This window comes from Cetorhinus maximus, chromosome 15 (genome assembly GCF_964194155.1).
Source record: "Cetorhinus maximus chromosome 15, sCetMax3.hap1.1, whole genome shotgun sequence".
Taxonomy (NCBI): Eukaryota; Metazoa; Chordata; class Chondrichthyes; order Lamniformes; family Cetorhinidae; genus Cetorhinus; species Cetorhinus maximus.
In genome coordinates this window covers 87,557,635-87,580,983 of record NC_135893.1, presented here as the reverse complement: position 1 = coordinate 87,580,983, position 23,349 = coordinate 87,557,635, and the positions used below count along the sequence as shown (strand labels likewise).

At 46.1% G+C, this 23,349-nt stretch overlaps 1 protein-coding gene across 2 annotated transcripts in view; it reads right to left on the bottom strand.

Annotated features, from left to right (window-relative positions):
- Positions 1-23,349, bottom strand: part of LOC144690952 (extracellular serine/threonine protein kinase FAM20C-like) — a 99,185-nt gene that overhangs the window by 57,079 nt on the left and 18,757 nt on the right. For both annotated transcript variants that reach the window (XM_078558881.1, XM_078558882.1), the window contains exon 3: positions 1,410-1,488. In XM_078558881.1, coding sequence (XP_078415007.1) covers positions 1,410-1,488 — 79 coding nt within the window. The remainder of the gene's footprint in view (positions 1-1,409; positions 1,489-23,349) is intronic.

The following is a 23,349-nucleotide window of genomic DNA, read 5'->3' as shown; positions in this document are numbered from 1 at the left end:
GTTCCCTGTCCAGCAATAGCTCAATTTTAAAGTTCTCATCTTTGTTTTCAAGCCACTCCCTGGTCTTGCCTCTCCATTCTCCCTCCCACACTACAGCCCACCAATACCTCCAATCCTCCAATGTTGACCTCTGTTGGCCAATTGAGGATAGTCGGTCATGCTTTCAGCTGTCTAGACCCTCAGCTCCGGAATTTCCCTCCTAAGCCGCCCCACTCTCTCCTCCGTTAAGATGATCATTAAAACATATCTCTTTGACCTAGCATTTTGGCCCTATTTTTGCTCCTTATGTGGCTCACTCTCAAATTTTGTTTGATGATAATCCTGTGAAGCACCCAGGAACTTTTCACTACATTAAGGGTGCTATATAAATGACGTTGTTGCTAAGAAACAAACTGTTCAAACAAATCAAAATTCATAGGCCAGAATTTGACTCCTCGCAGCCGCCCGACCCAAACGCACGTGAAATAGCGCGGGATGACGTCGGGCGCGTGTCCCAACGTCATCGCGCACTCTTGCGATATTTTGCTTGGCGGGCGCGCGCGGCAGACGGACGCATGCCCGCTGACAATTAGGTGGGCAATTAGGCCCATAACGATGCAATTAACAGCGACTTAATGTGACCCGTCCACATTTACGGCTGGCGGATGGGCCACTCTCCCAGGCGGCATTCCCATTTTTGCTCGAACCTCGATCCAGGGTGGGATGAAATCTCCGTGCGGAAATAAAATAAAAAGCTATATCTGGGTAACGGGTTTTTTTATGAGGTATGCTTTCCGGTGCTTGATTGTCCTGCACGAACGTGTTTTGAAGCACTTTTGTCGTTTCATTTATTTCGTACGCTTGTAGTTTCTCAATATTATTCGATCATCACTAACACCACTGCTTTTCCTTTTTGAGGTCAATAGTTTGATAAGTTGAAACAACAGAAAAGAAAGTCGAGCTTCAAACACGTTCACAAGGTTTATGATCTCTTCTTCATTAAGGCTGGGGGTCTGCAGCTCCCTGGAGCAGCTGGTCTGCCTTCAGGGATCTCGCTAGAGGTGCTCACCTGCAACCTCAGTTAGGTGGCCGCCCAACGCTCTTCCCAACCCCACCCCGGCGGCGCTGAGCATTTCAGTGCGCGTTTCCCGCTGGCTGGCCGTTAATTGACCAGCCAGTGTGAAATTGCAGTCGGGGGGTGGGGGCCCGATTGCGGTTGGGGGCTCATTTCCCGTCCGTGTCCAGGCCCACCGATGACGCGCGCCCGACAAACGGAAAGTTCAGGCCATGGACACTAAACAGATTGTTTGTCATAGTGACTGGAAGACGATTGGAACGTGTAGTGACACCAAAGGAATATGTTTACTGCTAATTTACATAGATAGACATTGGCCAAATAAGTGAAGAAAATAGCTGAGAAACATACTCACTTCATTGGTTTAAAGAGCGCCTGCCCATAGTTCTGGAAAGACATGATGAGTTTTAGCTGTGTGCCTCCAGATTTCATCGCTGTGAGGAAAACACAGGTGGATAATTAATTAATATGCAACATGTATTCTAATCAAAATGCAAATTATTTCCCAATTTGAGCGATTAGCCCTTTCTCTCATAGGTTATATGACACAATATAAGAACAGGAGTAGGTCATCAGCCCCTCAAACATGGTCCACCATTCAAGGCTAATCACGTTCACAAATTCCATTCACCTGCCTTTGCTCCATATTCCCTGAACAGCTACCTGACTAAAATCTATCGCTCTCAGTCTTCGACATTTTCATTGATCTAAAATGCATGGCCTTCTGGGGGAGAGACTTGCAGGCTTCCAATGCCCTGTGTGTGAAAAAACATTTCCTTATTTCACTCCGAAATTGTCTCGCTCTAATTTTGAGATAGTGTCATTTTATTCTCAATCTCCCCTCACATGAGGAAATAGCTTCTCTGTGCCTACCCTGGCAGGAACGCAATTGAGACAGATTGCATCAAATGCACATAATCCATTCCAAATCAGAAATGACGCTTTTTTCCCCTCTCTTTTGCTTGTCAAGCGGTTCCGTGTTAAAACTGGAGAAGCGAGGGTTGTTCTCCTTTGAGCAGAGTGGTTAACGAGAGATTTAACATAGAGATGATCAAAATTATTAAGGGCTTTGAGATGGTGAATAAGGAGAATCCTGAACTGGTAAAAGAGATGGCAACTAGAGGACGCAGATTCAAGGTGATTGGTTAAAGGACTAGAGGGAAAATTAGTTTCTTTTAATGCAGTGAGTTGTGATCTAGAATGCACAGCCTGACAGGGTGGTGGAAGCAGACTTAATAATAACTGTCAAAAGGGAGTTGGTTAAATTTGCCTTGAAAAATAAAATGTTGCAAGTCTATGGGGAGAAAGCAGGGGGAGTGGAACTAATTGGATAGCCCTTTCAATGAGCTGTCACAGGCATAATGGGCTCCTTCTGTGGAGCATGATTCTATGATTCTAACTCTGTGCCAGTGAGATGATGCTCGCCTGTGACACAGCCTCAATGTGGTGAGCAGCTCTCATTGAAGGCAATGGAGGTGCTTACACTGTTTGGATAGGAACAGGTCAAAATTGAGGCCTGTGTGGGTCAGTGGCCATGCCTTCAGGCATTTGGTCACACAATCAATTCATTACCATTACATTCGAGTACAATGATTCTTTGTCACTGACTGGGTCTGAATACGAGTGAAACACTTGTTTGCTGTACATGAATGGGAAGGTGTGGCCTGCATCATCGTGGTGACTGAAGGGAATGGAGAATACTGGGAAATCAGTTAGTAAGGACTAACATGGAGCGGGGATGCTTCCTTCAATCTATCACATGGAAATATATTCAATTATCTTATTCTGGATATTCTCCAATCCTCTCCCCGAGGACACTGCATGATTCTATTCCTCCCCTAGAAGGTCATTCTGTATGTGTGAACCTACAGATTGTGGCAGGCTATTCTCACAACCTCTGTAAACTTGAACTGATCCAATACTCTGCTACCTGTCTCCTAACTCACACCATGTTCTGTTCACCCATCACCCATGTGCTTGCCGATCTACATTGGCTCCCAGTTCAGCAACACCTTGATTTCAAAATTCTCAGCCTTGTTTTCAAATCCTTCCCTATCTCTGTAATCTCCTGCAGCCCCCAAAATCCGTGAAATCTCTGTGTTCCTCCAATTCTGGCCCCTTGTTCATCCCCAATTTCCCTTGCCTCACCATTGATGACTGTGCCTTCAGCTGCCTGGACCCTAATCTCTGGAATTCGCTCCTGCACCTCTCCACCCTTCTCCCCTCAAGTATTGCTGAAAGAAGAGACATGCACTTTCCATGCTGCATTCTCCATGGCAATGCCTCCACCAATCAGAGTCCACTTGCCAACCAACCAGCACTCTCTTCTCATGAAGTATAAATTGTTGTTTTCCCCTTATAGTGGTATTCTTGTGAAGTGTCCTGATGAGTGCAAGATGAAAAGTTTCGACATGTCTCTTTTTTCTCCTTATGTGACTCTGTGTCAAATTCCGCTTGATAATCACTCTTGTGAAGTGCCTTTATTAAAGCCTACATTAAAGGTGCTATATAAATGGAAGTTTTTGTTATTGTACAGAACATCATTCCTGACCTCTACAGTAGTTTGTGCTACATTAGTAAGAAGGAGGAGCCCCCAGATGAAATGAATTTTCTCTCCCTAAGTTCACTTTTTCCTACATTTTACTGTTAGACCCAAAGCACCTAAGTGATTACCATTAAATGAATGGAGACATCGAGAGATTTCTGGAACGAAGGAAAATTAGAATGACTGTTCCTTTTGTGTCATGCTTCTCTTTCTTTCTTCTAAGCTTTCTTCCTCTTCCTCTCTTTTGTGTTCACGATGAATAATGCTCCGTTTTGTATTCTTAAAATTAGAACTAGGGCCTTGACGGGTGGTGCCAGGAAGCACTTCTTCATACAAAGGGTGGTGGAAATCTGGAACACTTCCCCCAACCCCCACCCCCCCCAACCTCCCCAAAAAGCTGGGGCTCATTTGGAAATTTCAAACGGAGAATGATTTATTTTTGTTAGGTGAAGAACGTTAAGGGTTACGGAACCAAAGCGGGTGGACGGAGTTAAGAGGCGGACCAGTCATGATCGAACTGAATGGCAGCACAGGCTCAATGGGCCAAAGGGCCTCTTCCTTCTTTTTCATCTGATGACGAGAGGAACAGTGAGGCACATTGTGTGGAAACGGGGAATCGCACCGCTCGTGCACATGACTTCATTGTAGCAAAAATGAACAATCTCGTTCATCCCCTTCCTCCAGTTTAACAACGAGAGGTGCTTTTCAGGCTGCCTGCTTTGCAAGTCAAAAGATAGATTTTCATATTTAGTGCGGGGCAATTCTGGAACGCAGCCAGTGTACATAATCTCTTTCCTTCCTTAGGTAGTGATGAGAAGGCCTGAGATCAGCTGCAGGGCTTTATAAATTTTAAAACAGTTTTTTTTATTGTGTGCACCTGATGAAATTAGTGGTCGACCTGAGGAAAAAAGAAGTAATCTTCGCTTCGTTCTCCTGAGATGAAAACGTCATCTTGAATTAACTGGTGACAAGTAGAATATTTCAGCAAAAAAGCAGCGCAGCAAACCAGATTTACAAGCACAATGGCTTCTTCACTTGATCTTATCTAGGACAGTTTATATTATATATTAATAATGTTTGGTCTGGTGGACGCATTTTGGAAAGAATGTCACAGGACCTCTTCTCCGCCCTAAAACTCTTCCTCCCATACTTTCGACGGAATCGTCCCTGAATCGCACTAAATGCGGCAGCGGGTGTGAAAAACGACGTTTTACCCGGCGGCCGCAACGACGGGTTTTTGCACCGTATCATCCCCTTCCCGCCGCATTAATTTTGCAGCCACAGGAACCATGCCGTCTCGCTGGTGGGCGGCCTCTGAACCACCTGCCAGGCCGTTACCTCACCGTTTCCTCACTCCGAGTGCCACATCTAAACTGCAGCCGCGCACACAGTTCTCAATGCTTGCAGCCCAGGGCTGCTCCAGTGAAGACATGGCCTTGAAAGCCAAGAAAGGTTCAGTGACCCATCACTGGAATACCTTTTGGAGTCCCGCCGTGATGTCCTCACCCTCACTTTGGGAGCGATCTCACCAGCAATCTCACCACTCCAGCTTGGTAGCCGGTGGCAGGGATGATCAGTGCCAACGCTGCACAGAAGGGGTCAGCCATCCAGTGCAGATAGAGGATGAATGATCTCATCTGTGCTGCCAGGGTAAGGCAACCATCTCATCACTCTAAACTCACACACTCACAAGCCCATCACACATTCACTGGCATCTCACTCACTGCCAGCTCAAGGGACATCACCACCCATTCTCATACACACACTCTCACATCTCCATCTGGCCTCATCTCCTCTGGAGACTGCCTCCTCAGCCCACACCATCTTGAGGCCACTTGTGTTTTCCTTTCACCTTGCGTATATTTTCTACCCTCCATTCTTTTTACTTGCGCAGCCTTTCCTCCATATTTTCAGTTTTCTATCGCAGGTTAACTTCTGGTTCATTTTCCTCACATTTAGCCAGCGTTTCTGCACTTTTCTACATTTTGTTTTTGTGCCAGCCATGGATCAGTGAGCAGCAGGCTAGGTGATACTCCCAGTGCAGTACTGAGGGAGTGCTGCATTGTCAGAAGTGAGATTTTAAACCAACTGCTCTCTCAGATGAATGTTGAAAAAAATCCTACAGTGTTATTCGAAGAAGAGCAGGGGAGATAATGTTTATCCCACAGCAGTCACTAAAATGTTTATCTCATTGCCGTCTGTGGGAGCTTACTGTGCACAAATTGGCTGCCATGCTTTGCACATTACCTATTAAAATAAAGAATTGGAGTAGGAGTAGGTCACACAGATCATCGAGCCTGCTCTGCTATTTAATAAGATCACACATGATCTTTGACCTCAACTGGAACTGCAAGTTCCCCTTCAAGCCACACACCAGGAGAGGTGAGAGTGACTGCCCTTGACATCAAGGCAGCATTTGACCAAGTGTGGCATCAAAGAGCCCTAGCAAAACTGCAGTCAAAGGGAATCAGGGGGAAAACTTTCCACTGGTTGGAGTCATACCTAGCACAAAGGAAGATGGTTGTGGTTGTTGGAGGTCAATCATCTCAGTTCCAGCACATCGCTGCAGGAGTTCCTCAGGGTAGTGTCCTCGGCCCAACCATCTTCAGCTGCTTCATCAATGACCTTCCTTCCATCATAAGGTCAGAAGTGGGGATGTTCACTGATGATTGCACAATGGTCAGCATCATTCACGATTCCTTAGATACTGAAGCAATTGCTGTCCAAATGCAGCAAGATCTGGACAATATCCAGGCTTGGGCTGACAAGTGGCAAGTAACATTCACGCCACACAAGTGCCAGGCAATGACCATCTCCAACAAGAGAGAACCCGACTATCGCCCCATGATCTTCAATAGAATTACCATTGCTGAATTCCCCACTGCCAACATCCTGGGGGTTACCATTGACCAAAAACCGAAATGGACTAGCTATATAAATACTGTGGCTACAAGAGCAGGTCAGAGGCTAGGAATCCTATGGCAAGTAACTCACCTCCTGACTCCCCCAAACCTGTCCACTATCTGCAAGGCACAAGTCAGGAGTGTGATAGAATACTCCCCACTTACCTGGATGTGTGCAGCTCCCACAGCACTCAAGAAGCTTGACATCATCCAGGACAAAGCAGCCCGCTTGATTGGTACCCCATCCACAAACATCTACTCCCTCTACCACCGACGCACAATAGCAGCAGTGTGTACCATCTACAAGATGCACTGCAGGAACTCATCAAGCCTCCTTAGGCAGCACCTTCCAAACCCATGACCTCTATCATCTAGACGGACAAAGGCAGCAGATAGGTGGGAATACCACCAGCTGGGAGTTTCCCTCCAAGTCACTCACCATCCTGACTTGGAAATATATCGCCATTCCTTCACTGTCGCTGGGTCAAAATTCTGGAACTCCCTCCCTCACAGCACTCTGGGTGTACCTTCACCAACAGTTCAAGAAGGTGGCTCACCACCACCTTCTCAAGGGCAGTTAGGGATGAGCAATAAATTTTGGCTTAGCCAGCGTCTCCCAGACCCCATGAAAGAATTAAAAAACTCTGCTTTACGCCTGATCTCAATATCCCTCCATTCCTTTTGAGTACAAAATCTATCGATCTTAGCCTTGAATATACTCAACGACAAATCACCCATAGACCAATGTTGACTGGAGATACATTTCATCGTTCAGGAACTGCTGTACAATCTCCTTATACATGGGCGTCCACAGTTTATCCTTCTATTCTCTGACCTGTCACCATGGAAGAGCTAGGATTTGATATTGAAGCCCTTGGTGCTCTATCAGTGTCTGTCATCAGAACAGTTTGGTGCCCCTTGCAAACATTTTAGAATCAGATTAATTGCACAGCTGAATGGAGCAGACATCTTTGGAGTACATTAACACAAAATGAGGCTGTGTTACTCCTTACCTTACACCCGCTCCACCCAGTACCCTGTAGAAATATTTTATTTGTATGTCAAAATATTACTGCACTTTAGAAATCAGGAAGATTTATCCCTATAGTGAGCAAAACAGTTTAACCTCCTTCTTTTCTTCCTTCCCTGTTTACCATATCGACTCTATCCTTTGGCATCTAGCTTTCATTTTCTGTCCATTCCATCTCCTGCATATAAGGCAGTATGTTACAGCCAGCTAAGCATGGGATCACACAATAGAGGATGCCCCAAACTTAGATATAAAGACAACTGATAGTCAACCTCAGAGCTTGCATGCTGGATCCCAATACAAGGGGAAAAAAACAACCTCGGACAGACACAAGTTGATTCCTTTCCAGTACTGGTCACATGGATACTGTATCACTCGTGTGTCCACTACAGGTCACTCAGACACTGTAATACTTGTGTGTCCAGTACAGGTCACCCGGACTGTGTATCTCTTGTGTGTCCAGTACAGATCACTCGGACAGTGTATCTCTTGTATGTCCACTACAGGTCACTCAGACACTGTAATACTTGTGTGTCCAGTACAGGTCACCCGGACTGTGTATCTCTTGTGTGTCCAGTACAGATCACTCGGACAGTGTATCTCTTGTATGTGCAGTACAGGTCACTTGGACAGTGTATCTCTTGTATGTCCAATACAGGTCACTCGAACAGTGTATCTCTTTTATGTGCAGTACAGGTCACTCGGACATTGTATCTCTTGTGCGTCCAGTACAGGTCACTCGGACAGTGTATCTCTTGTATGTCCAGTACAGGTCACTCGGACAGTGTGTATGTGCAGTACAGGTCACTCGGACAGTGAATCTCTTGTGCGTCCAGTACAGGTCACTCGGACAGTGTATCTCTTGTATGTGCAGTACAGGTCACTCGGACAGTGTATCTCTTGTATGTCCAATACAGGTCACTCGAACAGTGTATCTCTTTTATGTGCAGTACAGGTCACTCGGACAGTATATCTCTTGTGCGTCCAGTACAGGTCACTCGGACAGTGTATCTCTTGTATGTCCAGTACAGGTCACTCGGACAGTGTGTATGTGCAGTACAGGTCACTCGGACAGTGAATCTCTTGTGCGTCCAGTACAGGTCACTTGGATAATGTATCCCTCATGTGTCCAGTACAGGTCACTCAGACAGTGTATCTCTTGTATGTGCAGTACAGGTCACTCGGACAGTGTATCTCTTGTGCGTCCAGTACAGGTCACTCGGACAGTGTATCTCTTGTATGTGCAGTACTGGTCACTCGGACTGTGTATCTCTTGTGTGTCCAGTACAGACCACTTGGACAGTGTATCTCTTGTATGTTCAGTACAGGTCACTCGGACAACGTATCTCTTGTGTGTCCAGTACAGGTCACTTGGACAGTGTATCTCTTGTATGTCCAGTACAGGTCACTCGGACAGTGTATCTCTTTTATGTGCAGTACAGGTCACTCGGACAGTGTATCTCTTGTATGTCCAGTACAGGTCACTCGGACAGTGTGTATGTGCAGTACAGGTCACTCGGACAGTGTATCTCTTGTGCGTCCAGTACAGGTCACTTGGATAATCTATCCCTCGTGTGTCCAGTACAGGTCACTTGGACACTATTACATTCAGGTATCCAATTCAGGTTATCCGGCCGCTGTATCACACAGGCATCCAGGGCCCTGTGCTCGAGTAGGGGAAGAGACCCTTCAGCTAAAGGTGAGAAGAAAAAGAAGCTTTAAAAAGAAATAGATGCTTGGTCCTGCCTGTATTTTTGCTGAGTGAAGCAGTTATATGTTCTGATGAGCGCTACCTTTATTGGTGGAGATGGACATAGGCCAGCTGTTATCCTTCACCACACTTGCACATTGGCAAGTCCCTGTTAACCTTGTAGCTTGTGATACGTTTTATTGAATTAATATTGTTTCTGACTTGTAATCTGCCAAAAATTGTTTGTCTTAATTTGTCCCTGGGCCTAGTTAATAATGATACATTAGGTGCACAGTTAGCCAAGTCAGATTCATAAAACAACTACCCAATTATTAAAAGAAAGACAAAGAACTCAACAATAACAGCAACTTACACCCCTCCATAGCCTTACCCCTTCCTATCTCTGTAACCTCCTCCATCTCCACCCCTACAACCTTCCAAGCTCTCTAAGCTCCTTTGATTCTGACCTCTTGAGCATCCCTGGTTCTAATCGTTCCACCATTGGCAGCCTTGCTTCAGCTGCCTAGGTGCTGAGCTCTGTGATTCCCTCCCTACACCTCTCTGCCTCTGTACCTCTCCTCCTTTCAGATGCTCCTTCAAATTTACCTCTTTGACTAAGTGTTTTATCACTGGTCCTAATATCTCCTTCTGTGGCTCAATGTCAATTTTGCTTCGCTATTGCTCCTATGAAGTGCCCAGCGATGTTTTACTGTATCATACCTGAAATGGTGGTTGAGGCAGAACTCCTCATAACATTTAAAAAGTAACTGGATATGCACTTGAATCTACAAGGCCATAAACCAATTGCTGGAAAGTTCGGTTAGGCTGGATGGCTTCCTGCTAGTCGGAACACATATGATGGGCTGAATGGCCTCATTCCATAGTGTAAATGTCTATGATTCTATGATTATGTGGACTCCATGCGGATGATGGAAATATGTCATGTGATGCAAATTGAGGGTTTACAGCTTTCCGGATCACATGACCTCTTGCCTCCAACATTGTCGCCATTGGTCACCCAACACTTCATCCTCACAGTGCCCCGCCGTCATACACCAATAGGAAACTGAATAGACTCTTCATCATCTGATTGGATGAATCTTGACTCTCAGTCGAATTGCTTTTATTTTCCCAAGTTTGATATTTTATATTTTATAATGAATAAACAAAAATGTTCAAATAAATTCTTATCAAACACAATTTTGTTTAAAATTGCTCCTGTGTTTTGCTCTTTGTAGCGCCCTGGAGATTAATCTTCAATTTTTAAAATTTTAAAATTTTAAAGTTTCAAATTTGGTCTACTCCAACCTAAGCTTGCCCTTGTTCAATGACCTCCTCAACCCACCAGCAATATGCCTTCCCTCACGCCCCCCCCCCCTATATAGTTAAACCCATCGCGCCGAGGGGTAACAGCTGAGGACCTCTGGCAGGAGGGTTGGCAGGAGAAAACTATCCACTGTCTCATTGTGGACCCCACTGCTCGTCCACCCCAGCTTTGATCACCCATGGCGACAGTGGGCCGTTTTAAACCATTTCTTGACTGGCCAAGGCCTCTGTCCAGTAGGGCCGCCATGACCATCCAGGCTGCATATGTGGTGCAGTCCAAGCAATGACTCACATTGTCGAGGAATGTCCACTAACTAAGCTTGAAGGCGGCCTTAAAGAACTTTATCTAGCCACTGGCAAGGCTACTCCAAGGCTCTGTGACTATGCACACGCTAAATAAATCTTCAATTCCTGGAGAGGCCAGGGCAATCCTGGAGAGTTGGCAACCCCTATATAAGTTCACTTGGTTGTGCCCTAGTAACAACCTGCATAAAGCGTTGCTAAGGGCAATGGAGAGAGTTTAGGGGAATGTTGAAATTAAAAGAGGTGATTAGCCTATGATTACAGGGCGATCGATTGTATAGGTTGCAGTGCTTTCTATTAAAAAGATTTCACTTGTACTCAGCTCAGGAGGTCACTGGCCACGCCATTGCTGTCCAAAATCTCTCATGTGTTGCCTGATAAAAAGGGGTTGAAGGGACAATGGTTGTGGTATCTTACTGCTGATGCACAAATCAATACTATTGTCTGTGATGTTTGACTTTCTCTGAAGACACATTGGGAAAGTTTCACAGATTAAACAGAAGCCTTAATTGTTGCATCATTCGCTTCTGTGTTTCTGAGGCTGGCACTCTGCTGTGAGCATTTTACAAGTGACATTAAGCTTCTGGGATAAAATTTACTCACTCACTCTCAATAAGACTCATTGTACGAGTGCCTTGAAGGATGAGAATTGCACAGTTCTTCAACCTATAGCCTGCCTGACTCCATCAGTCAAGCATACATCACTCTGGGGCATCACAGCTCTTTCAGGAAAAGCCCTATTCTCACTCTCTCTGCTTGTGAAGAGTCACTCCTTCAAGAGCAGCCTTGGTTCAAGCGTCTCCTTAATCATGAATTTGTTAGTGAAGTGAAGTTCACCTTTTTTTTATATGTTGGAATTGCTACTGAAGCAAATGCTCCTGAGACAGGAGACGGTGTTGTAGTGTTAATGTCACTGGACTAGTAATGCAGAGGCCCAGGCTAATGCCCAGGGGACATGGGTTCAAATTCAAGCATAACAGCTGGCGGAATTTAAATTCAATTAATAAAATCTGGAAATATAAAGCTAGTCTCAGTAATGGTGACCATGAAACTATCATCCATTGTCGTAAAAACCCATCTGGTTCACTAGTGTCCTTTAGGGAAGGAAATCTGCCATCCTTACCTGGTCTGGCCTACATGTGACTCCAGACCCACAGCAATGTGGTTGACTCTTAACTTCTTAACTGCCCTCTGAAATGGCTCAGCAAGCCACTCAGTTGCATTTAGGGATGGGCGACAAATGCTGGCCTTGCCAGTGACACCCATGTCCCATGGAAAAAAAATAAAGAAAAAAAAATGCACAGGCCCCCTCAGTATGTGATAGGAACAGGGAGAGATCATTTATAGCCCCTTGGGTCTGTCCTGCCATTCAATGAGATGACGGCTGACCTGTGATCTAACTCCACATTACCCGCCTCTGCCTCATGTCCCTGAAACCTTTGGTTCACAAAAACCTCTCAATCTCAGGTGTAGAATTACAATTGATCTGGCTCCAACTGCCTGATGCAGAAGAGAATTTCCTACTTCTACCACCCTTTGTGTGTAGAAGTGTTTCCTAATCTCACTCTTGAAAAGCCTGGCTCTAAGTTTTAGGCCATGTCGCCTAATGGTAGACTCCCCAACCAGCAGAAATAGGATGGAGTGGGAGAAACTATCAGTTCCCCTTAATACCCTGAAAACTCTGATCAAATTGCCCCTTAACCTTCTCAATTCCAGCGAAAATAACTCCATTTTATCATCACTTGATCCTAGCAAGGCAGAGGTGGCAATGTGGAGATACAGAATTGACTTGAAGGGTACAACAGAGGGGCTGAGCAATTAAGGCAAATCTAGATAAGCACATGAGGGAGAAAGGAATAGACGGACATGCTGATCGGCTGAGATGAAGTAGGTTGATAGGAGACTTGTGTACAGCATACACACCAGATTGGACTGGTTGGGCTGAATGGCCGCTTTCTGTGCTGTAGACTCAAAGTAACTCGATGTCATCTTTCTCCCGGGGTCATCCCTATCACCTACAGAGTTATCTCTGAAAGACAGAAATATGCCGTCCCAGATTGCTGTCCCAGGTTGAATGATAGTCAGGCGTGCTGCAACGCTATCTCAGCTGTCAGTGCACTGGACAGAATATATGGCTTTCATTTCAGGGCTTCCATTTTAGCAATGCAGACAGAGCACAGGGCTGACTTGGGGAGATATATCTCAGCCATCTACAAGCACATCAAGGCCAGTGGGCAGTCAGCCATGAAAGGAGACCAGTGTTTAGGGGACGCATGGGGGTCATTCAGTTATCAGTCCAGATATTGCAAATGAATCCATTCACATCTGCAAACATAGTTCTCATGTAGATGTAACTGAATCGTAGTGACAGACTCGGTCTTTAGTTTAACTATAGCAATGATGGTTGCTTTATCTGGGGAAGGTGAATGGATAGGGACCACTTACATGCTGGCCACTACCCTTCATATGGAAATATCAAGAGCACCATGTGCCTACAGCTGCCCTAAACTGAATTTCTCTAATGATGTCTACCAGGAATTGTTCAGATTACATCCTTACATACATTTAGATAGAATTTACAGCACAGAAACTGGTTGTCTGACTCAACTATCCATACGAGTGCTTATGCTACATACAGGCCTCCTCCCAACCGTCTTAGTCTCGCCCCATCAACATAACCTTCTATTCCTTTCTCCCTCATGTGTTTATCTAGCTTCCCCTTAAATGCATCTATGCTATTCATCTTAACCATTCCACGAGGCAGTGAGTCCCACATTCTCATTACTCTCCCAGTAAAGAAGTTTCTTCTGGTAGTACAGAGCTTGAGTGTTGCTGAAAAAAGAGACATGTCGAAGCTTTTCATCTTGCACTTCTCAGGACACTTTGCAAGAATACCAATAAAAGGGGAAACAACAATTTATACTGTTTGGGAAGAGAGTGTTGATTGGTTGGCAAGTGGACTCTGATTGGTAGAGGCATTGCCATGGAGTAAGCACCAGTGATAGTGACTGACAGTTAACTGTCAAGCATTGTTTGAAATTTAAACCAGGCAGTTTGACCCTGATTGCTCAAGACATTTCCCTAAGGAATGAGTCAGCGAATGGCTGTCACTTATTTTGTTTAGTTGAAACAGGCACAATGTGTGTACGTGTTCTTTCTCTCTGCCAAGAACAGGGCCCTATGTATTAATATATGTAGCTTCCAGTACATGCAAATGCACCACACTGCGGGCCCGACTGACAATCTTAAATTGTCAGCGTAATTCTTAGTACACTGAGGATTGTTTAGCAAATGTTATCCAATCGCAGAATCACATCTAATGTTGGGCACAGTGTTTTGAGTTTTGCAAGCACGGGCTGTACCTTGCCTGTTGTGAGCAGCAGCTGGGACATGCTGTTTGATATGATCTGCCAGTCATTGGGACGTACGGCCTATATACCTAGCATCACACTGGCACTGAAATTCATATACCACCTTACTCATTTGTGTGATAGGCAGAACATCTTTTTAGCTTGACGGCAGCATCCTGTTGGTGGCAAATAGCACTCGTGTTGGTCCTGCATTGTAGCAGTGTGAAACAGCTAGCTTCACCTGTTGCTCAAATTTTTGAGATACCTTGTCCTTCCAGGGTAATCCTGCAGGATAATGCTACGCTGATCAGATCATTTCCTGCTGTATATCATGAACTGTAAACTCATGAACAGGTCTAAGGCTGTTGCTTTCGGCCCTGAAAAGCGCCCAGTCTACCTCAGATTACCTCCTGAGTTTAAGTGGGCTCAAGATGTCTATTCATCTCAAGGTGTCCATTGCTCCAGTGAAGTCAGTCCAGTGAAGATGGGGCAGCTTACTTGTTCACATTCACTGTGTTCAGTCATTGCTCTTCCTTCTCCTCCGCGTGTGCTATATTTTTGTCTGATTTATAATGGAATATGCACTTGGAAATGTGGACACTCTGGTAAAAGTCAGAGAAACTGACTAGCGTAGAAAGAGCCATTCAGCCCATTATGTTTGTACCAGCTCTTTGGAAGGGCTGTCCAATTAGTCCCACTCCTTTCTGCTTTCCCACCACCCCCGACCCCACCCTCCCCCCACCCCACCCACACCCCCAACCGCACCCCCCAAGTCCAGAAAATATTTGCATTCTAGTTCCCTTTGGAAAGTTACTATTGGTAATCTGCTTCCCCATCCTTTCAGGCAGTGCTTTTCAGATCAACAACAACTCACTGCTTTAAAAACAGGTCTCCCCATCTCCCGTCTGGGATATTTTTGCCCATTTTTGGAAATCTATATTCTCTGGTTTCTGACCGTCCAGTGGAAGTGGTTTCTCCCTATCTACTCCATCAAAATCCCATATACGTTTGAACACCTCGACTGAAATCCCCCTTAGCGTTTTATGCTGTGCGGAGAACTCCAGCTTCTGCTTTCTCTCCGTGTAACTGCAATCCCTCCGCCTGGTACCATTTTAGTAAATCTCTGTACACTTTCCAAGGCCTTGACATCTTTCCTAACACTGTGGTGCCCAGAACTGAACACCATACACCAGCTGAAGCCTAAGCAGTAATTTGTAAAGGTTTAGCATCACTTCGTCTCATTTGAATGCATGCCCAGAGCCATTCTATATTGGCTCAATTAACATGACAGGCTGCTTAGGACCTTTAATAAAGAGGAAGCCCAGGATAATTCCCAGGAGAGGAGAAAATTAATCCCGACACAACATTGAAAAAAAAAACCTGCTTCAATTTCTTTTTCTCCTTCCCTGAGTTTTCAGCCTATTTTTTTAGCCTCACTCGTTCAGTCACACTCCAGCCCTCTAAGTAAGGAAGGGGCAGGGGCTGCTGCACATCTGGTAATGGTTCTGCCAGTGCGGGTTTAGAACGGGACTGTGGGGGTAGCGCGTAAGCTGGACCTGCGCTCCAATCTTCCTCCCCTCCCCCTGAGAAGGGGCTTTCTCTCCATTTGATGGTCTCGCCATGGGAGGAGCTCATAATGGGGGGGATTGTGCAGGCCTGGCAGCATCCAATCTCCCGGTGACACAGCACCCCCTTCACCAGTACAGCTGTGTCTCCAGCTGGTGAGTGTCAGGACATTTAACCAAAGCACTTGACAGCTCGTTTGTGGGAGATGGTTGTGTTCAATGCTGCATTTTACATACAATTACATTGTGTCTACAAGCACAGAAATGGGGTCCATGCTGGTGTTTATACGAGTCACACCCACCCCCTTACATCTCACCCCCCACCAGCTCTATATCATTGTGACCAGCTATCTTGCAAGGAAGTGTTATTTTCCAGGCGGAAAGTAATAATTGACGATTAATAATTGGAATATTGTTTACTGGAAACCCGCAATATTCCGGGGAGGAAGGGGGTAGTGGGGGGTGGGGTGTTGCCTCTGAAACCTCCACCCTTTAGTCAAACCATTAATGGTGCCATTGTAATCCTGTTCGTCCCACACGTCTCACAGAGCTGCTGCTGCTTTCAATCAAAGGACTCGCTTGGGAGCTTCCTCATTATTTGGGGGAGAAGTCAGTTCTGTTGAATTGCCCATTGGTTATAAAGGGAGCCTATGTTCTAGGGCCTGAGGAAATCTCCTCAGAGTTGCTTGGATAACTCTGCTCTGTAACTTGGTCTGAAGTCAGCCAGAAAGCCCGCTCACGGGCATCAACTGCAATTCCAGCGCATTTCCGGCTAAGCGAGGGCAGTGGAGAGGGAGCAACTCTGGGGGAAATCTCCAGTTTACCGGCACTGGGTGGGGGAGGGGGAGGTGGAATGCGGGTGGGAGTGAGCGGTGGGTGGTGGAATGGGGGTGGGAGTGGGTGGGCGGGGGAATGGGGGTGGGAGTGGGTGGGCGGGGGAATGGGGGTGGGAGTGGGTGGGCGGGGGAATGGGGGTGGGAGTGGGTGGGCGGGGGAATGGGGGTGGGAGTGGGTGGGTGGGGGTGAATTGAGACAGTCAGGTTAACTTTGCCTTCGCAGCAGGAAACGGGATTGGATGGGTTGCTTACTTTACTCTCCGTGTACCCCACTTAATCTTCCATTTACTCCACTCTACTCTCCACTTACACCACTTGACTCTCCATTTGTCCCATTTAACTCTGCACTGAAGCTGGCTGAAGCCAAAATCAGGACAAGGTGAAAGGCAGATAAACCACGCAACCCATCTGATCCTGTTGGCTTTCCTCTGGATAGATCAGGTTTAAATTGTCCTCCGAGTGTGTCTCAGTCAACTCTCCGACCCTGTTTTATACTCTGATAACTGCTGGTTATGGGCTCTTCCGGATTGGCCATTTTATTAGTGTGGAGCTCTTCCTTCAGTGACGCCACTGCATTCCACACTGACACATCACGAATGGGAGGCTTCTGCTCACAATTCAACGTGCCCAGGTGGTATTACTGAGGCAATCTGCAAGGAATATTCAATTAGGCCATAAGACCATAAGGTGTAGGGGCAGAAGTAGGCCATTCAGCCCATTGAGTCTGCTCTGCCATTCAATGAGATCATGGCTGATCTGATAATCCTCAACTCCACTTTCCTGCCTTTTCCCTATGTCCCTTGACTCCCTTACTGATTAAAAACCTGTCTATCTCAGCCTTGAATATACTCAACGAGCCAGCCTCTACAGCCCTCTGCGGTGAAGAATTCCACACTTCAAGTAATTTACAAAATGTTGACAACCTTCAGTCGATTTCTTAACGTAAATTACTGGTTAAAAAGGAAAGAAAGACTTGCATATATATGGTCCTTTTGATGGCTTCAGAATGTCCCAAAATGCTTTACCACAAGATCTCAAAATGTGATAGTGACCAGAGTATCTGCTCTTAGTGTTTGGTTTGAAGGATAAATATTGACTGGGACAGGCTGACACAGAACCAGGCTGACACCTCAAACACAAGTTGTTTAATCACAGAGCACACATTCTATTTAAAGTAAAACCTTTGCTTTTTTAATTTCATAAATGACCTGGATTCTGAAACCCACTGCTCGATCATCAGATCTCCAGATGGCACCAATACAGGAAGAACGGTAAAACAAAGGATGTAGTGAAGGGTTTGAAGATTCAGGTAATAACGCGGGGCTGGAAAATCACGGCCAATGTCTAGACAGTGTGGTGAGGCAATTAAAACAGCTAGCAAAATCCTGGGTTATATATAGCCAGAACGATGGGATATAAGTCTGAACTAGCAAGTTAATTTCAAGATAAATAAATGTGAGATTGCACACTTTGTTCAGAAGAATAAGGAGGCCATCTTGGAAAATAAGTGTCTAAATGATGTCGAGGTGCAGGAGGATCTAAACGGGGGCTTACAGATGCACAAATATTAAAACCAGCAATGCAAGTTAATAAGGCCATTAAAAGCAAACAGAACACTGGGGTTCATTTTAGGGGGATGGAATTAAAAAGCAGGGAAGTTAGGTTAAACTTGTATAGAACCTTGATTAGACCACACGTGGGAGTCCCGGTCTGCAGATTATCAAAAGGATATAGCGGCACTGCAGATAAGATTTTCTAGAATGATACCAGGACTGGGAGGTTATACCTACCAGGAAATAGTGAACAGGCTGGGGCTCTTTTCTCTAGAAAAGACTGAGGGGTGACCAGATAGAGCTCTTCAAGGTTATTAAATGGATTGATAGAGAATATGTTTCCACTTGCAGGGGAGAACAGAACCAGGGCAAATAAATATAAATATAAATATTTTTTTCAATAAATCTAATAGGGAATTCAAGAGAAACTTCTTTATCCAGAGAGTGGTGTGAATGTGGAACTCACTAATTTAAGTGGAAGCTAGGTTAACACATGAGGGAGAAAGGAATAGAAAGGTATGCTGATAGAGTGAGATGATGAAGGCTGGAAGGAAGCTTGTGTAGACTATAAACACCATCAGGGACCAGTTGGGCTAAATGGCCTGTTTCTGTGTTGTGAATATTATGTAATAGGCTGAGAGGGCAGAACTCACCAGACAGACCACATCTGCAGTACTGTATGGCCTGAATTTTACGCTTGGCGTGTGCGCCAAGTTGGTGGTCGCAGAAGTGGCTGTGGAATCCACTCCCGGCCACGGCTGCGTTGCTAATGTGATTTCATGCTGGATAGCTTATGGTCGGGAAGGGCTGGGTGGGGGCGGGAGTGGGAGCCTGTCGGGCATCGGGTCCAATCGCCAACCAGCGGGTGCTTTAAAACCAACAGAGGCAGCTCCCTGAAGGCTGCTGGGGAGAATCTTCAGGATCTGTCCAGGAGACTAGAACAATGGCCTTACCAGTGACTGGAAATGTCAACTGATCTTCTCTGGACAACTACTCCAGTAACATACTAAAATGGTACTGTACCCTTGGTGAATCTCAAAGATCAAGAATGTGGTCAGTGCGGCTCTCGCTCTGCCTCCATGCCTCCTCCTGGAAGTGTGGCAGAAATTCTATTTCTTCTCTTTGAATATTTCCTCCTTCATGTCTTTTCTTTAGTTGCCATATTCTCCATTTTACCAACAAGGCATTACAAATCACTTTTGTACATACTTGCTTCTATTTGTTAGAATAGAAAATTTGAATAATTTCTCAGTTAACTTATTGTAATAAGTTAAACTCTAGTGAAATTAAACCTTTGGTCTAATCATTCAGCCATTGGTTAATGAAGCAAAGCTAACTAAAGTGCCTTTACGCTTAAGATATTTTCCCCATGAAGTTTAAGGATGAACAAAATGTTGAGTTTGGTTCCACCTGTCTATGTTAGGCACGGAGGCTTCTGTTCAGCCATGTTTTGTTAATGTTTACTGGTGTGACCATTACCGCATTTATTGTTATGTTCATTTGACATGAGTGCCAACAAGATATAAATTTTGCTTTTGCCTTAATGGCCTGAATATGCTTCACTTGTCTTGTGGGTGCATGGTGCACCAGTATCTAATGCTGGACGTGAGGGGCTCTAAACCTTATTGCACAGGCACTGGGTGGACTTTGGCTTCAAAGGAAAGGGTCATTTCAAATATGCAGGATGGAGGACGCAGCCCTGGCATGAGGTGGAAGCAGGTCTTTGGCAGCCTAGCTGAAGGAGCATTGGATCAAGGTGTCCCTGGTATTCCTGCCTCAATGAAGGATCCAGAGGTCTGCCCCCACACCCTGACCGTTCTCCTCGTCGTGCTCCTCTTCTGACTCACAACTGGATGCATCCTCTGTGCCCTGTGGAGCTGCCTCAAAATCCTCTTCCTCCAGTGGGCCCCCCCAACTTGCCAGAGCCAGATTGTGGAGAGTGCAGCATGCAACTACTATCAGTGACACCTGCTCTAGGGGATATTGTAGTGCTCCCCCTGAATGGTCCAGGCATCGGAAGCGCATCTTCAGAAGACCTATGGTCCTCTCTATCACTGCCTTTGTGGAGGCGAGACTTGTATTGTAACGCTTCTCTGCCTCTGTTCTTGGATAGCGGAGAGGCGTTAGAAGCCATCCTTTCAAGGGATACCCCTTGTCACCCAGCAAACATCCATCCAGTCGAACTGGAGCAGTGAACAGCCTCGGCACCTGTGAGTGTTTGAGGATGTAAGCGCCATGGGAGCTGCCAGGGTACCCTGCACGGTTTTGCAGAATAAGTGTCTTGTGGTCATAAATTATCTGGATGCTCATCGAGTGGAAGCCCCTCCTGTTGACGAAGGCACCCGGCTGACCCGCTGGTGCCTTGATGGCCACATGTGTGCAGTCAATAGCACCCTGGATGCGGGGAACCCAGCAATCACTGCAAAGCATCTGGCTCACTCAGCCTGGCTGGCCTCGTCCGTACGGTAAAGAATAAAGGCCAGTACCTGCCTGAACAGAGCTTCTGTCACCAGCTTGACGCAACTGTGGACAGCTGATTGGAAGGCTCCACACAGATCCTCCACTGAGTCCTGGAAAGAGCCAGAGGCATAGAAGTTGAGAGCCACTGTGACCTTCAGAGCCACTGGCATGGGGTGTCCACCCACACAGTCGGAGCTGATCTCAGGCCCAACCATCTGACAAATGGAGGTCACAGTCTCCCTGGAGAGGTTGAGCCTCCTTCGGCATTGCACTTCAGACATATTGAGGTAGCTGCATCGCCGCCTGTAAACCCTGGCAGCAAATTGTGGCATCTTCGGTGGCGCCTTCCACCTTGGGCTGCCAGCTGGCCCTGCACCCCCTGTGCCTGCACCTCTCCTCCCACAGGTCCCTCCCCTGGAAGCTGCATTGGGACACCTGGCCTCCTCTCCCTTCTGCTCCTCTCTTCCTCCTCAGAGGAGGTGCCTCCAGTGACACCTCCCCATTACCAGGGTAACAGAAGGCTGTTTGGTGCCTGGAAGGCTCCATACGGTCAAAATCCTCCGGGGGCCTCGGAGACACCAATGACTCTTGAAATGAAGCTAGAAATGCTAAGGCTGAAGCTCAGAACAGGGATGAAGCTGTCAAGTAGAAATAAGCAACCAGCAGCAAACTACCTCCTATAAACTCCTCACTACTCACACTGGCAATGCTGCTGACCTTTATTTATCCCGCCCGCGGATGAAGTTGTGTTGAAAGTGGGCTGCCCGTTTTGCCCATGTGACAAGTGTGAAATGGCACGGGCAATGTGAGATCAAGTACAATTGGCTTTTTAATGGCCTTAAGTGGCACTTAATTTGTTGACGGGTGCGGCTTCAAAACCCGTGCGTGCCCGCCGATGTTCGCCTGACATCATCTCGCGCTATTTCACCCGTGGCCCCGCCCACGAGATGTCAAATTCTGGCCAACGTGTGCTGGTTACCACGTGAAACTAAGGGAGGTGCAGGCATTGAAGTAGGGACAGAGGAACAAGGATAATAGTATGAAGAGAAGTTGAATAAATTGATTCTAAGAAGGAGATGATGCAGCATGTATAGAAAATAGTAAGGTAAGAATACTTGTTTGACTTAACCCTGGATAATAAGAGCAGAAGATACTCTTGGAAATGAATGGGAACCACATTTAGAGATTGTCTATCAAAGGCATTTCTTTACATAGAGGGTTTTAAATGGTTCAGGGGCCAGTTGGCAGTATAATCTAGACTTTAGGGCTATACAAAGCATGCTTTAATGCTAGACTGGGTGGGTGAGAAAGCTTCAGGGTTTGTCCTCAGTGTTGAGGTGTTAACGTGGTGACAGTAGTGATATCTCAGGCAAGAATTTAGCTTCCAACTTTAGCCATTTGACATTTATAAAACTGTGCTGAGAAAACTCTCAGATCAACTGCTTGCTCCATTAGGAGGGTGGCTTGTCCAAGTCTTTGTCTGCCTCATTCATGTTGCAAAGTCCAGCGAGTCAGCACATGCCAAGGGAAAGCAGCTGGTACTCAGGTGAGGACGTGATTGATGTATGATCCCCTCTCACTGTTCCCCCAGTATAGCCCTCATCACCACTTCCTTAAGTTCCAGGAACGCAGACTCGAAAGGATTTGGTGGATAAGTTGTTTAGCCATGCAACACCAGGTCTGGCTAGACCACATAGAACATAATCAAGTCCTGCTCTAACTAAAACTGCTAAAACTGTTCAATATTCCAGGACCATCCTGGAATGAAAAGATCACCCTTGGCTTCTTTTCTCCATTGCAAACCATCTTTTTAAATCCCGACCCCCACACCCAGCCTTTCTCCTCCATCCTCATGTCCAATGATGTGTAAGGAGCTCATGGACTTATTTCTCGCTAACATCCATAAAATTCAATTAGCTGCCGCTGCTGTGCCCTTCCCTAGCCCACCTGGCCAAACTTCCTCTAAAGGACCCCCTTGCCCTAACCCTTAACTCACATCTTCTTCTAGTTTCTCTCCTATCTCTCCTCAAGTCCTTTCCAAGCTCATCTTGTCCATGAGGCCCACATCCTGCTCCCTCAATCCTATTCCCACTAAACTGATCACCCAACTTCCTCTCCAGTTCCCCATGTTAGCCGACATTGTAAACGGTGTCTCCCTTCAGGTGTTGTTCCTTTAAATCTGCCATCATCACCCCTCCCCTCAAAAAAAACTGTTGGCCCCTCTGTCCTTGCAAACTATCAACCCCCCCCCACAATCTCCTTTTCCCTTCCAAAGTCTTTGAACGTGTTGTTGCCTCCCAAATCCATTCCCATCTTTCCCAGAACGTCATATTTGAATTCCTCCAATCAGATTTCCGCCCCTGCCACAGTATCAAAAAGACTCTTACCTCAGTCACAAATAACATCTTATATTCGTGTGACAAAGGAAAACTTTTCCTCCTTATTCTTCTCAACCTGTCTGCAGCCTTTGACACAGATGACCACACCATCCTCCTCCGCTGTTGTCCAGCTGGGCAGGACTACTCTCTTCTGGTTCCATTCTTATCTATCTAATCATAGCCAAAGTATCACTTGCAATGGCTCTTCTTCCTGCTCCTGCACCGTTACCTCTGGTGTTCCCCAAGGATCTAACCTTGGCTCCCTCCTATTTCTCATGTGCAGGCTGCCCCTCCACGCTATTTTCCAAAAGGACAGCATTTAGTTTTCACATGTACACTGATGACACCCGGTTCTA